Genomic DNA, 16,095 nt, shown 5'->3' on the forward strand with positions numbered 1-16,095 from the left:
CTTGGAAACCCCAGGCCACAGCAAAGCCTCGATGTCCTGGGCTACCCTGGGCTCTTGCCCTGGCCCAGCCGGCAAGGCAGGGGCTATAACCCCATGCCATTGCCCAGGGGTGGGCACAGTGAGCACAGGGGCCCAGGGACGTGGCACTGGGGAGCACACACCTCCCTTGCCGCCGGCAGCGCTCGGGGACCCAGAGCAGCCCCCTGGGCTGTGGGCACTGTGCCAGGCCAGGCACTGCAAACCCCCCAGGGCTGCTGGCCTGACCCGGAGTGCGCTCGAGCTGAGAGTCTATGCTCCAGCTGCCTCTTCCCTTCTCACAAAAAACACAGGGAACCACAAGAACCACAAAAATGCCTCTTGTCCGCAGCAGCGAGCCCGTCTCTCTGAAGGGCAGGGCACGCTGCCGGAGGACCGGCCACACCACTCACCCCGCCCCGGCTCCTGGAGAGCCGCCAGCCTTTGGAAGCAGCTGTCACATAAAAGCAAACGCTGAAAGCCACGGCACTGACAGTGGAGCAGCTCTGACGCCCGCTCCGCTTTGACGTTGCTCCATCCCTGTTCAGTTCAATGGTTTCCCCAGCAGCTCCCCCCGCGTGTTCACACCTGCCAGGAGCCTCCTCCTCCCTGGGATCACGGTGCTGTGACATCACCCTGCCCTGCCACGCTGACAGCAGCGACATCACAACTCATGAGGCCAGCAAATCTACCCTCTTCCTGAGCATTGGGAAAAGGCAGAGGATGGTGTGAACATCACAGAATCACGGCTGGAAAAGCCCTCTAAGATCATCAAGTCCTACCACTAAACAAGGACTGCCAGGTGCCCCACTGAACTTTGTCACCAAAAGCCATAGCCACACGTTTTTTGAACACTTCCAGGGAAGCTGACCCCACCGGTGATGTCAGCAGAGGCTGGAGCACAGCAGCACCCAGGTTGTCCAAGCAGGAACTAACCTCACCCCATCCCCAGGCCATGCAGTCACCCAATGAAGGAACCTGCAAGGAAAGGGATCGGAAGCAAATTTGGAAGTCAGATGAGTGTTCCCCAGCTGCATCTGGGAATGCCAGCCAACACCAGTGTAGGAAAATCAGCACCCCTCACTATGTCCTGGGATGTCCTGGCTGGCACAACTCCTCCTGCACCATGCCCAGCTGGAAGAGATGCCATGTCCAAAATATCCGCAGGCCCATGGGCCATGTCCTGTCCCACACCAGGCTCCAAGGGCGTCCCCACTGCCACCCCTGAGACTGGCTGGGGTTTCATCCTCCAAACTGGGCTACAACCCAAGAAAGCCCAACAGCATCCCTGGAATTTCTCAGATGGGCTGAATCAGGAGCAGGACAACCAAGCCAGTAAACGCCAGTTAGCAAATACAGGGCCTGGGGTTCATGAAAGGCCCTTATGGATATGCATCCCAGTAATCACGATAAAAATTGCAACATGACAGGATTTATTGCATTTCATGGACTGATGTCTCTCTCTCTCACAGTCACTGAGGAATGAGTCCTTCCTCCAGGCTGCCAGCCCCACAGCAAGCCCGAAGACTTCCATTTTGCCCTTGGGTTTGCCAAGGGTTTGCTGCCTCATCCATAAGCCAAGAGAGTTTTATGGACCTCAGAAACGACTGGCACAGCCCCAATGGTCGGGAACAAATCTCTCCACACTGCATCCCTGCCGAGCCTGCAGACATGGAGGTTTGGAGGTGCCAACTGCCCCCAGTCCCACTTAATAAGGTGTTAACTCCTAGCCTAATTGCCACCATTTAATATGTCAACACCCTTCACCTCACTGCTGCTGAACAAGAAGGTTTGAAGCAGCACAGCTCAGTACACACTCATGTGTTTGATCCTCGGCTGTGTTTTCTTTCCACCTCACTCTCCTCCATCGCTCCAGGGTGGGAGCTCAGTGTACTCCCATCTCCCCGGGTCCCTCTCCCAAGCAGGGGCGCACCTCCTCTCCAAGCACCCGTGTTCAGCCCTCCCTCTTCCTCCACACACCGACAAAGGGAACCCCACTTACAGCATCCTGATGTTGCACGGGGGGGGAAAGAAAAAAAAGGCAGGAAATTAAAAAGGTTCTTGTAACAACAGTAACAGAGCTGCAACGCACAGCTAGGATGTATATAAAATATCTTCTAAAACAACAAGTCAGACCTGCCCATCCCCAGAAGGGCAGGACCACATCAGTGCCCGCATCCACACAGCGTGGGATCAGCACAGGAGAAGGCAGCACACACATTTGCTGTGATCACAGCCGTGTCCTTCCAGTTTTTTCTAAGATTTTTCCAAATTTGGCCATTACAGTGTTTTATATCTATCCACGCCAGTCCATCTTTTGCTTTTTAAGGCACAGAAGATGGAAAAACAATAAAATCAATCTCTGAGTTTAGTCCTCTGCCCCATTTGCACAGACAGTTTCAGCAATTTATTTGAGGCTGATGTCATAAATTCTTCTTGCTCACGTCCTAACAAACTGGCAGCACAGAACTCTCCAGAAAAGGGCGATTCATGCATTATCTTTCTTTTGAAAGGCTACTTCCTAGAGCATCCAAAGCAGCTCTTCCCTGCTGTGGAAACACAGTTCCCATCCTTGCAGAGGTGAGTAGGAGAGAAGGGATGGGCTCAGGACTGAGAGCCAGCACCAACACTTGCACAGTACCTGCCCGACCCCTCAAAACTCCACCAACACCTTCAGCTTTCAGCAGAGCAGAAAATTCACCTGGTCTCCAGCTGGTCCAGCCCTTCCACAGCTCTCTTTCCAAGCACTCCCCTGCAGAGTCCCAAGGGATGAGCTGATTCCACCCTGGTATTGTGGACCCTTGGATACAGCATGGAAACCCATTTTGGGTGATCAGGCTCTTTCCTCACCCACCTCACCCCCTGACTTGGAACCAGGGAAACCTAAGCATCATCACCTCCATGGTCTCCCTGCCTGGCCCTGGCTTTGAAGGTCACTCTGAGGCTTGAAGAGTCATCTGTGCTATGGACTGGCAGCAAATTCACCCCCTGAAGCATAGCCATGAGCTTCCATGCAGATGTTCCCTCTCAAAGCTGGGGTGACCTTGGGAAGCAGAGGAACAGCCTCCAGCCACTTCTGCAACGATACTAATGAGACGGACATTGATCTCTGTGTGTTGGCTTCACCCTTTGGAGACACACCTGGGCTCTCCCAGGATTCTCCCTTGGATGGGTGTAGGTGAGGGGCCACAACCCTGACTGGCACAGCGAGCTCAGCCTGGTCCCAGCCCTGAGCTTCTTACTGTACATGGACATCCATCAAATGTAGAAGAGCTCGTTTTCTGCAACTTATGGCTGTCCTGATTCCCCCACCCCTTCCTCACCAGGTAAAGAGCCAAGAGCTGAGCAAGTCAAAGATTTGTGTCCTTTGCCATAGGTGCCCAACAGCCACGTGCAGGTGCTCCAGAAAGCCTGGCAGACCTTCTCATGGCCTGGGTGGGACTGGTTGAGGTGAGTTGACTCCACTGTAGTCAGAAACAGCCTTCCAGGGCTGGTCCCATGACTGACCCACCAGAGGCTGAGTGATAAACAGAAAGCCAAGTCTCTTGGTAGAACACAGCCAGGTCTCCTTCCTCAGCTGTTCACCTTCCCTGAGGTCCTCCCATGAGTGAGGAAACAGAGACAAAGGGACAGGGGGGAATCGCCCTGCTCCAGACTCTGGTCTTCTGCAAGGACACCCCACTGGAGCAGAGCAAGGGTTCTGATGGATGTGGTGGCTCATCACCAGCCTGATCCACACACCAGCAAGGGGACAGGAGCTCTCCAAGAATCCTACACAGCAACGGCCCCAACCAACTTCTAGCAGCATCACAAATTAAAGCTCAACTTAAAATAAGGGAGGAGAGGGAGAACCTGCAACGTAGTCAATTCCATGGGAGAGAGGAGCGGTGCCTGGAGTAGGTCAAGGAAGAGGAACAAGCCAGGTTTGGGAAAGCAAAAGCCAGACAGCCAAGGGATTTTGCTCCATCACCAGCGTCGGAGCCGCAGCCCTGAGCGCTCAATGGGGACGTGAACAGCGAAACCTGATCGGCTGTTAACCCAGGAATGCGTGGAAATGGCAACTGCACATAACTCCAGGGAATCCGCCAGCGGTGCCCCAGCACCCGGAATCACACGGATAACCCGCGCGCTTCGCGCATGAGCTCATCCTGGGGATAATGCTCTCACATGAGCCCAGCGAGCAGGAATTCACTGCACGCTCAGTGGTACAGGGGGACTCAGGGGGACACCCTTCTCCCGCTCCTTTCCCTTTGCCCTGCTGCCACCATCCCACATTTCCCACGGATCACGCGCTGGGAGCGCGCCGGTCCCAAAGCCCCGCGAGCTGTGCCTGGTGCTGCAGCCTCCCCGTGCAGGGCTGCAGAGGGGCTTGGGAGAAACCCCAGAGTACTATAAAGTCAGGGGGAAAGAAAGAAAAGGAAGGGAGAGGCATCTGTGCTCCCACATTTCTAGCGCTGAACCTGTCTCTTTCTGCTCCTCCAGCCTACTGGGAAAGGGAATGAGAATGTCTTCCCTGTTTCAGCCACATCCTGGCCGCTGGTGGTGCTCCATGCACCCAGCAGGGCCCAGCACACTGGGAGGGATTGTGCTGCAGCCCTGGGAGCACATTGGTCACCATGAGGTGTTGTACCATTCCTCACAGCACTGCATCCATGCAACTCCTCTCCTTGCCTCTCTGCCTTCCCCTGTCACCATAGTCAGCCTTGTGGAAAGAAGCTGGAATCCATGGAGGTCCCCTCTCCCTGGGAACCATCCAGCAACCCAACACAGCTTCCTTCTCACAACTAGCAAATGAGGCAGAAGAACCATAAATAATAATTGCTTATTCTGTTCGTCCATCTCCCAAATGAATCAGCCCAGAGCTCAATGTCTGCTGAAAAGGATGGTAAAAGTCCCACAGAGCAGGAGCAGGATTTGACCTTTGGTGGAGGATGAACCATGCTCCACAGACATCCAGCTGGCCTGGGAAGCCAGCTTGGCTCACAGAGGACACGTTTGTCACTGCTCAGGCACTGGCTCCTCCTGCCCATGGTGGCTTTTCTGGGGACCACCTACGAGTGAAAATCAAATGCCTGCCCCTTCCACACCTCAAGGCGTCTCCTCCAGAAAGCAGCTTCCTTGTATCCATCTCCAGGTGGGAAACAAGGAGAGACAAAGCCACCACAGGTGAGGAAGAGCTCAGAGCTTCAAGGCAGGAATTCAAGCTGCATTGCACCTGGCACAAGGACTGCTGCAAACCAGGGAGCTCCAAGGGCCATCAGATTAGGGGGACCAGATTCAGCTCCTGAAACAGAACCCTAACATGTCCTGAGGGCTGGGCTGTGTCCTGCTGGGACGAGATCCCTTCCAGAGCCTGGCAGGGGTGCCTTGCAGGGAGCACAGCATTCATGCCCAAGGTCAGGTAATCGGAGTTTTGGAAGCAATTCTAGGCTTTTTTGAGCTACCTCCAGAGAAGCAGGATCTTCTACCTTTGAACTGAATGATCCAATCTTTCCACAACCAAATCCCCCCCTGCGGCTCAGCTCTGGAGCCTCTGATGTCACTCACCCTGGAAATGGCAGGGCCGGAACAAAATGAGCCAGCCCAGAAACAGCTTAGCCAAGACAAAATGCAGGCAGAGCACAAGAGTTTGGGTCTATAACCTGTTCTCCTCTGGTCAGACAGGCCCCCAAAGAGGACTGGAAATGCAATTTAATTTGCCAGCAGAAGGATACTTTACACCTGGACAGCTCTGTTCAAAGAAGTGCCACACCGGGCTATGGATTTCTTGGAGACCCCCCCACCCTATTCCCCTGGAGCTTCCTCCAGCAGGGCTCTCCCCTTCCGTGGGGCAGCATCACCCAGGAGCTGGCTCAGGACCCAAGGGTGGGCAGAGAGCTAGCAGTGGGAGGAGAAGGGACCAAAGCTCAGACTGCAAAAGGAACAAGAAAATGAAAAATTAGGCCAAGAAAATGGAAAGGTGAGAAGTAACACAACAGCAGGGAAAAATCCCATGGGGGAGAGAGACGTGGCAGAGGTCACAACCAGCCTGCCTGGGGGAGAGGGGTAGGAGCAGATGCAGAGTGGGGGTAGCTCCTCATTTTGACCCCTTCCAATCCCGCATCCCACCCCAGAGCTGGATTTCTGCTCCATCACCGGTGCACGGGACATGCAGCAACAGGAGATGAGTGTCCCAGGAGTTCCCAGCGTTCCCCAAAACGTTGCCCACACCGTGTCACCGCCAGTGAACTGAGATTTTCCCCAAAGCCGGCCAAGAGCCCTGAGCAAAGCTTCGGCATGTGAGACGGCCCCGGCCCTGCGAGGAGGATGCCTCGGAGCCCGGGGTAACCGGACACCCTCTGGCTCCTGCAGGGACAGTGAGTTATACCTTTTCCGGGAGAGCGGGGCGCAGCCCGAGCCCCCCATGGGTGGGGAAAACGGCACCGGGCAGCACCCTGCGAGACCCCATGAGATCCCAAAGATCCCAAGAGATCTCCAATCTGTTTCCAAGCCACAGCCTCGAGTGGTGCCAGCCCTTCCCGTCCGTGCCAGGCGATGTGGTAGCGACGGCTCCGCGTGACTCGTCCGGAGCCAGACGCCAGCAGACAGAGTTACCGGAGACTGCCGCGGCCAGGCTGGAGGCGAGCAGGAGCAGCAGCAGCAGGAGGAGGAGGAGGAGGAGGCCGAGGGCTCGCGGGGCACTCGCTGCTCCAGCGCGACATCTAAAGGGCTCCGCAGGCGGGTGCACGGGCAGGATTCCCCCGCCGCATCCCCGCTCCCACCGCATCCCTCCGGCTGCAGGCACCGCGGCTGGACACGCGCGGGATGAGGCACGAGAGGGGCGCGGTGCTGGGGCTAAAATCCCGGAGTGACCGCACAGAACTCGCCGAGAACAGCACGGATCTTCAGCCCCAGAGGGGCCGAGGGTGCGGGGGCTGCAGGGATGAACCAACATCTCCTCATCAGCTCTTTGCCCTCCCCAGGGGCGGCAGAAATAGCAGCTCCGCTTCTTGCAGATACATCCACACCTGGCCAAAGCACCCCAGAGCTTAGGGATGGAGGTGCAGGATGCTTTGGATGGGGAGGAGCAGGGCTCGGGGCAGGAGCAGAGCGGGGGCTGTCTTTTATCCTCTACAGAGCCGTGGGCTGGTGCCACGCTCTCGGTTCAGGCAAGGAACAAACCTACTACTGAAAAGGAAAATAGGCAAGGTGGAAAGGTGCAGAACACAGCAGGTGTAGGCACAGAGCCAAGAGCAGCCCCCACACCCAAAACTTCTGATTCTGCCTGTCCTGCCCTCCCCTGCTTCCCATCACTCCGACACCTGATAAATGCCTGGTCACAAAGTCCTGCAAGAAACTTCACAGGTATCAAACCATTAGGCTGCTCAAGACATTCCTTTGAAACCCACAGTTTATTATTTTAGAGTCTTTGCCGTGCTTCTTCTATACCAGCCCGAAAGACTCCTCAGCAGGTGCAAAATTCTTTCCTGAATTCCAAACAAAGGTCTATTCCTAACAAATTACAGTCATGGCTGAGAGATTGCAGTGCAAGGGCCTCACCCCAGCTAAGTCACTGGGACCCCCATTTGCCCCACCCAGAGCAGGACATTTCTTCTATTAATGGGAACAGGATTTTTGGAGCAGCCACAGATCCAGGCAGCAAAGGTGTATTTGCCTTGGTACTTCCACTCCCAAACCCCTGCAGGTGATGCAGACAGAGCTCTGACACAACTCAGCCAGAAAACACCCATGGGTCCTGCCAGGGCTCAGCATGTCCTGAAACACCTGAGGGATGGAACACTTCTCCTATGGGGAAAGGTTGATGGGACTTGAAGCAACCACGGCAGGGGGATGGCATGAGATGGTCTTGAAGGTCCCATTCAATCCAAACCATTTTGGATTCTGTGAACACCCTTCCCTTGGCTTCCCATCCAGTCCCTCTCTGACCCACCTCAGCACAGATGTGCTCTTGGAGGGGGGAACCAAGATGTCCCAAGTGCTTCAGGAACTTATCTTGTCACTCTAAGTACATTTTCCTTGTCCAAAGCTCCTCTCAAGCTCTCTTGTAGCCCCTTTAGGAACTGGAAGAGGCTCTAAGATCTCACCAGAGATTTTTCCAGCCTGAGTGACTTATTAGAGAGGGCAAGAGACCCAGGAGCCAGTGGAGCCCAGAGACTACCCTGGCTAATTCCCTCAGTGAAGGCCCAGGTGGGTGGGAGTGGTGGGAGTGGGGGCAGGGACCCCCTCAGTGCTTTCCCAGGCGGTGTGGGGGAGTGGGGCAGCTCTGCCTGCCCTGCCAGCAGTCTCCTGTTTCCAAACACCTCGCTCTCTGCCAGGGTTGCATCAGCTCCCGCACTCGTATTTATAACCAGGGTTTAAAACCTGATATTCCATTTCCAGTAGCTCGGTGGGGGTGAGCTGAATCCACAGGGCCCCCAGCCAAGCAGCTGCTGCCAGCGTGATCCCTCTTCCCTTCACATCCTGCTCAGAAAAGCTCCCCACCGTCAACCTGGTGCCACGGCTTACTGGCATGGGCTCTTTAATTAGCTGAGCGAGGCAAGAGGCAGGCTCTCATTAAAGGGAGAGCTAATTGAGCCCGGGCAGGGGGACGGGGAGCTTAGTGGTGTTTGACACGGCGCTGGTTAATTGAACTGAGTGCACGCTCAGGCACATCGCTCCCTCCCCTTCCCTTCCCAGCCAGTCTCACCGGTCTGAGGCTTCTGGGATTAAAAAGACCCCCAGCAGCTATTTTTAAACTGATGGATGGGTGGGAAGGGGTTGAGTGAGAGAGGGAGGGGAGTCCCTCTCCATCCTGAGCACTGTCTCTCTCAGCACAGCCTCTCCTTGCAAGAGAGGCCATGGGCTGAGAGGAGCTGCAGGTCCTTCTCCAGAGCTGCTTCTCTGCTCCTGCCCCATGCCAGAGGGAGGGAGAGCCCAGCTCCAGCCACCACGGCTCCAGGACTCACCCTGAGGCCAACTCACAGCAGGCTGGTGACAGCAGAAGGACCGACCCTGCCATATCCCTGCCAGTGCGGCTCCAGGACCTCTGCTCCCTCCAGGAGGAAACTTCCAGCTGCTTTAGGTTATAAATAAAGAATGACCTGATGAGAACGGCCAATCTCCTGGCACCAGGATCAGTCACACACCTATTAAGTGTACAACACTACCTCTCAGATTAACAGCAATCCATAAACCCTGGCATCAGGAGCATTTGGAGTTTGGCTGGGACCCATCACCTAGTCTGCTTCCATGTACTATCTAATTCCACATTCATTTTGCCTTGGCTACCTTTTGTGGAGAATCATAGACCCAAATCTGGCAGAAACAGCATAAAAAGGAGAACTCAAGCCTGGGACTCTTAAATTACTCCTCTCCCAGCCTCGGCTGCACTGCGTGTGTCTGCAGAGGCCAAGCAGCTTCCGTGTGCCCAAAATTGCTTCCGTGGAAAAGGAAAATAGCATTTAGTAGCCTGAAAGGGGCAGTAAAAAGAAGAATTGTCTATTATTTGAAATGTGCTTTGGGAACCTCAGCTGAAAAGTATTTGAGAAACACAAAATAAGCCTGAAATTATCCAGGCTCCTGGCTGGGTGCTGCAGCACTGCTCCACCCCCACCTTGAGCACTGAGGACCAGCTCATTTTTGGGGGGATTTGGGGCAGGAGGGGCGGGTGTCCAGCAGGCAGCAACACATTTCCCTGCCTTTACTTCCAAAGCAGCCATCTGGCCTCATCCCATTCCTGGGCAACCCGACGCCACCTCACCGGCCCCAAGCGCTGCTCCTGACCAGCCCCTTGCAGCACAGCACAGGGCACTGGCTGGGAAAACCCTCCACACAGGGGAAACACTGCACAGCTCCAGCTCCAGTGCTGTGGGGACATTCCAGCCCCCAGGACTCATGGCTGCTGCAGGGACAACCCCGACCCCACTGGCTGCAGGTGTTCCCTGCGGAGTAAAACCATCCCCTGCTTTCATAAAGACGCAGACGGAGGGAGGTGAGGGATTTCCTGGTATCCAGCGTGGCTTTCAAAGCACTTATTTACAGGAGAGTTCCCCTCCATAATCAGCCCTCTGTCATCTTGTCCCCCTTCATTTTGGGACTCCCAGCAGCTGGTGTTTGGCATGGAACAGGCTGGAACCAAGAGACATTCCGTGACATTCAAGGCAGGGATGTGATCCCATTTGGGAGAAGGTAGCAGTTACTGTCTGATAACGTCAGAGAAGAATCTGAGCAGATGCTCAGTGAAGATGAAAAATAAATGCAAAACTCAGTCCTGCTGCAGACTGGTGCTTGAGGCCTTGCTGAAACCCATGATTCCCTGATGGGAAGCTGTTTTAGACAAAGCTTTTTCTGACACCCACTGAGCAGGAGAACGTACGGGGGTGTCCCAGCAGTCACGGCAAACTTTTTGGAGCTGAAAATCCATTTGCCTGCAACAGGGAGGCCAGGCAGGGCTAACTCTGATCCACCCTCATCTCATCACCCCCATACAGCATCCTCAGCAGGGAGGCAGCCTGTGTAAGGAGGGACAAACGAGTGCCTGCAGAAAGCCCCGGGCAGTGACAGCCCCTGAGCCTCAGCCCTGTCACTGGGGAGAGAGCAGAACATCCTCAGGAGCCTTTTCCAGCTCCACCTCTGGGAAACAAGGATAAACCTACACCCAGAGCATAACATCTGTCATAGAATGGGGTGAATTGAAAGGGACCTTCATGATCATCTGGTTCCAATCCTATTCCAAGGAAACCTTCCACTAGACCAGGTTGTCCATGGCCTTGGACGCTTCCAGGGATCCAGGGGCAGCCACAGCTTCTCTGGGCACCATGTGCCAGGGCCTCCCCACCCTCCCAGGGAACAATTCCTGCCCAATATCCCATCTAACCCTGCCCTTGGCAGTGGGAAGTCATTCCCCTTTGTCCTGTGACTCCAGGCTCTTGTACAAAGTCCTTTTCCAGTTCTCTTGGAGCCACTTTAGGTACCTGAGGGCTGCACTCATAATTTCTGCTTCAATCTGGAATTATTTCATCTGCTCTATCCAATGACTCCACTCCACAGGTGGGGAATACTTGAGCCATACATGGCAAGAGGGGAGGGGTCCCCTCCCCAGACCTGTGTGGGTTTGCTGAGTCCATCCCCACCCTGCTGCAGAGCCGCCTCCTCTCCCAAGGGGCACAAGGACACTCTGCCTCCCTCCTTGCTGACACCTTGGAGCTGGCTCAGCTGAAAGGCGCTACAGTACTACAAACCATGAGTGTGTTTGAAGTTGGAAGGATTTAAAAACACTCATCATTATCAGTTTTATTGTTGAGATAAGCCTTGTACCTTACAAGCTGAGCTGAAGAGATCCCGGCACCAGAGGCAGGGAGGTGCTGTCTGAGATCCTTATCTATGACAGCAAGATGCTCCCACACGATACCACCACCACATTTTGCTCATTATCTTGCAGCTACCCAGCAGTCAAGTTTTGTTTGTGCAGAAGTGGTAACGAGCCATTATTCCATCCCCATTTCCCCCTCTATCAGAAGGAGCCATCAGAGGAAGGGAAAGCAGGCTGACACTCAGGGGCAGCAAGCAGAGCACAGCTGAGTACAAACTACTTTCACACACCAGACTTGGGCTGTCTGGATAATTTTGGTTCCCCACCTCCACAGCAAGATGGTTTTGGGTATCCCCACACATTGTGGTTAGCACTGGGCAATCCAGCAGCTGAGATTCGGATGAGAACTCCAGGCTGAATTAAACCCATCAATTACTCCAACCCCAAATCTTGGGAAGCTGCAGGACACGGCAGCAGGATGTGCAGCATCTGCACTCAGACGTCTGCATGCTCCTTTTAACAGGGAAATGGGATTTCCTCCTCACCCAGCTGTGCAGGCCCTTGTGAAAGCAGTAGGAGGGAGCACCCTGGGAAAAGTGTGTGCCTGGTTTCCAGCTGGTCCCAACAACACAGATCCAGGAGAGCCAGGAGGACAAGGGATCTCCCTGCACTTTTCATTGACCAGCAAAGGAAAAGTGGAAACAGAATCACAGGCTGATTTGGGTTGGAAGGGACCTTAAAGCTCATCTCATTCTACCCCTTATCATGAGCAGGGACACCTTCCACGTTGTCCCAAACCCCATCCAGCCTAGGCTTGAACACATCCAGGGATGGGACATAGAAGCTGCCATTGCTGCCATTGCTGCTTGTCACAGGCAAGAACAGCAACAAGGCTTGTGGAACTTTCGCTTTGACTGCAGGTTCCCTGTAATTAAGAGCAAGAGCTACTGCAACAAAACAAATTGCAGAGCAGATCTTTTGCATGAGCAATGAGGGCCCAGGCAGAGTCATCACCACATGCAGGGAGGGGTGAGGGCACAGCCCTGCAGGGTTCAGCAGGTTGAGGGTGGCCAGGTAATGTGCGTAAATTAAAATCTGGTTCTCACTGGGCCGAGCGCTAAGGAAATGTAGGAACTGACAATCCCAGCCTGCCTGAGCTGCTGTAACTCAGCCACAGCAGCCAAGGCATCTTCAGGGTGGCCACCCATTCCTGCCCACAGACCACTCCTGCCCAAATGCAGACAGTGGTTAACAGTCAGGGTGCCCCAAGGGCCTTGCCAAGTCCAAAACCAACCCAGGGATGCAGAAAGGCTGCTGTGAAACAGCTACATCCAGAGCAGATCTTGTGGCCCACCACAAAAGGGGTGACTCGAGCACAGAGCCTCATGCTGACATTCCAGAGACAGGCACCCGAGAAAGGAATAAGGGCGTGAAACCTCCCTTTTGAGAGGGGCTGAGAGGGAGGCATTTCCTGCTGCATGAAGGTGTCTGGTAATGCCCAGCTCTTGGCTGGGTGAAGGAGGCAGAAAGAGCTTGGGCTGTGTTGAGAAGAGCTCACAGGAGTTCCTCCAGCACAGCAGCCAAAGGCCATGAAACCCAGCGTGAAAATGTCAGAAAACCCCATAAATACAGAAGGGAGCCCTGCAGTCAGGTCTGGACAGAGCACAGCTGGGAGCTGTGGTCTGTGCCAGCCAGTGGCCCTCTGTCCCTCACAGACAAGGAGCACCACAAGACCTCCAGAGAGCACATCCCAGGGTGAACAGAGAAACCCTCAGGTGGATTCTGGCAGTTGGCCCAACAGCCAGGTAAAAGACATCTCTCCTGCTCTGACCAAGGGGGGACACCTCTGCCTGCTGCTCCCAGAAATCTTTGGATGAGCACAGGTGGCCTAAAGTCCCACCTCCCCTCAGGTAAAGCTTCCTGGTCCTGGGAACACCCAACAAACCAGTGTAAACCTTGCTCAGCTGGCTGAGGACAGCAGTGACCCCAAGGGTCCAGCCCCACGCCGGGTCGGAGCACGCCAGGATTGCTGGGACCACAGGCTCGCTGTGTCCTGCAGCAGCAGAGCAGCTGAAGGGACAAACTGCTCTCCTGTGCCTTTGGAAAGCAGAACCCACCACTTTCCAGGTCTCTGGTGAAAGTCCTGGTCCAGGAAACACACAGGAGTGTGAGTCCCTGCCTGGCTGAAGGACAACCCACCTGCTGAAAACTTTCCCACAGGTGAGATGTCTTTTAACCACCTCCGTCTTCACTCCTGGTTTAATCCTGGGAAATGGGAGCACTTGAAAACTACAGAGACTCCTAAGATGCAACATCCCAACTGGAATGAGACACTGAGTAAGAGGGAAACCCTGCTCCTTTGGATCTTAAACACATAATGAACCTAATTTTAGGAATAAAGAGACTTTTCATTCTTTAAACTTAGAAACAAAACAAAACAAATCTTCTGGGTCTTTTTCAGTTATTGAAGAGGAAAAACAAGCAAAGAAAAAAAAGAGGCAAAAATCCACGTTTCTAGTGTAAAAGCAAGCGTGTGCACACACGTGACCCAGCACACAGATAATGACACTCTCTGAACAGGTCAGTGACCTGGACACATGTGCAAGTGCAGCCCCCCACAAAGTGCGTGCAGCAGAGCACAAGGGTGTCTCTGGAGGTTTGGGGGTTCTGTTGTCACACCAGAGGCACAAATTCATGGATTTCTTCCTATGGAGGCAGAGCTCCAGTGACTGATTTCCTCCCTGCTCCTTGATCAGCACTTGTGCCATGAGGAAGATCTGCCCCCGAGGGAATCAAACCTTCCTGCTTGTCACTGCCACAATCACAGACATGACGGGGAGCAAAAAAAACCCCACTCAACTCATTTCACAGGCACATTAGTAACAAATTCCTCTCCCAAGGAAAGCTGGAAGAGAGCTGCACAAGGGTTCTTTTCAAAGCAGAGCAGATACCAGCCTGCCCTGGGTGTGCACGCTCAGGACTGCTGCTCCAAGAGCGCTGGAGTGGCCATGGAGGACAGACCAGCCCCCTCTAGCCCAGGCAGGAGGGAGGGGAGCGGGGTGGTCTGGTCCCTCATCACAGCAGGGAACAAAATCCTCCTCTCCACACAGCACAGGCACCCAAGAGAGAGCCCTGCAGTGCAACAGCAGCACCTTCTGCAGGGTGACAGTGGGGGGCCCTGGGCACGCTGCCTGTCCCTGTGCTCCCCAGCAAGGACAGGCTCCTTCCCATAAAGTCACGCTGAGTTTGGCACTGATTGCTTTCCTTTGGACCCGCAGCTCTTTGCTTCACGTTCCCAAGCTCTTGGCCAAAGAGGAGCGGCCCTGAGAGCTCAGGTGGGATCTGCAGATCCTAACTCCTGTGCATTGGCTGTGCTCCCTGGGATGTTCTGTCACCTGCAAAGCCTTGAGCAGCCAGAATACTCCAGATCTGCTCCAGCAGGATCAGCCCACGCCCCTCCAGCAGCATTCCTGCTCCCTTCCAAGGCAAGGGGCAAGAGCAGGTCGTGTCTGAGGAGGCCAGCAGGATGCAGTAGGCAGCAGGTATCATGGGGCCATCCATGTAGTTCCATGCAGCCTTTAGGTGCTTGTTTCCGTTGGTGGCCTGACTCTCTCTTGCACCTGGAGGAGCTGGGATCGTGTCTGACGTGGAGAATTCCCTGCCCCAGCTGCCCCTCAGCACTGCTGTCTGGTCAGCTGTGTCCAAGCTCGGCGTCCAGCACAGCTGTGGGCAGGGATGAGACCACAGCAAACCTGTGACATCTTTTCCAGGTGGCCAGAGCTTGTGACAGCCCAGCGTGAGAATCTTCTCTCCCATGACACTGGAGAATCTGGAAGTGTTTTGAAGGTGATCCCTGTGGTTTCACAGCTTTCTCTTGAAGCAGATGATGACAAGGCAGCTGCCAGCCCCAAGCAGCTCTTCCAACTTGCTCGCAAGCCTCAGTGAGAAGCGTTGGGGTGCAGCAAGGGGCAGGAATTGGGAGGGTTTCAGGACAGGACTATCACTCCCCCGTGGGAAGCAGGGAAAACTTGCAAGTCACGGCCAAGTTCAAGCAGGAGTCCGGATGAGTGAGTGGGTGGGATGGGGCATCTCTGAGGTCATGCTGGGACACCAAGCCACAGCCAGGGGCAGGATCAGGCCTGGAGCTACCGCACAGGTCCACAGAGGTGAGCGCAGAGTCACTCTGGGAATCAGCCCATGATTTGGGGATGGAGCCAGAGGCTCCAGAGCTGAGCAGGGCACAGCTGAAGGCCAGATCTCCTACAATGGCAGGACCCATTCAGCACAATCCACGCAGATCCTGCAGCATCCCTGCCCCCAGCCAAGCAGACAGCGTGTTGGTTGGCTTCAGGGACACCTCAGAGACTGCTGGATCTTGGGATAATGCTCTCCGCCAGGCAGGGGCTGCTTTTCCTACCACATGAAGACCTTTTTCCTGATGCTGCCCCTTGTGCACAACCACATTTCTCCAGCACACCAGTCCCCTGTGGCTGGGGCTGCCCAGCCTCCTGACCCTCGGCATTAGCTCTGCCCGCTCCAGAGGGGAAGGACACACTCAGTGCAGCATTCAGGGACTCCAAGCAGCTGCACTGCCAGGTCCCAGGGCACAGACTGCTTGCAAAGCCAAGCAGCCTTGCAGCTGGCAGGCTGGCACTGTGCTAGTTTAATGATATCTGACTGCAGTGCTCAGGAGCAGCCCTGCAGCAAACGGCACATGCAGATGTTCTGCTCCATGGCATTCCCAGTCCGAGGCAGGCAGGCTCGGGCTCGGGAGCAGAGAGATGAGGTTT

The 16,095-nt window shown here is 54.9% G+C and overlaps 1 protein-coding gene across 9 annotated transcripts in view; it reads right to left on the bottom strand.

The window, feature by feature from the left end:
* LOC120759782 (ankyrin repeat and fibronectin type-III domain-containing protein 1-like) overlaps positions 1-16,095 on the bottom strand; it is a 243,601-nt gene that overhangs the window by 103,747 nt on the left and 123,759 nt on the right. Inside the window, exon 1 of one of the 9 annotated variants that reach the window (XM_058422621.1) lies at positions 6,383-6,496. The exons of the other annotated variants lie outside the window; for them this stretch is intronic. Coding sequence (XP_058278604.1) covers positions 6,383-6,463 — 81 coding nt within the window. The 5' untranslated portion in view covers positions 6,464-6,496. Of the gene's footprint in view, positions 1-6,382; positions 6,497-16,095 lie in introns of those variants that run through there. 9 annotated transcript variants of the gene reach the window in all.

Source organism: Hirundo rustica, chromosome 15 (assembly GCF_015227805.2).
Source record: "Hirundo rustica isolate bHirRus1 chromosome 15, bHirRus1.pri.v3, whole genome shotgun sequence".
NCBI lineage: Eukaryota > Metazoa > Chordata > Aves > Passeriformes > Hirundinidae > Hirundo > Hirundo rustica.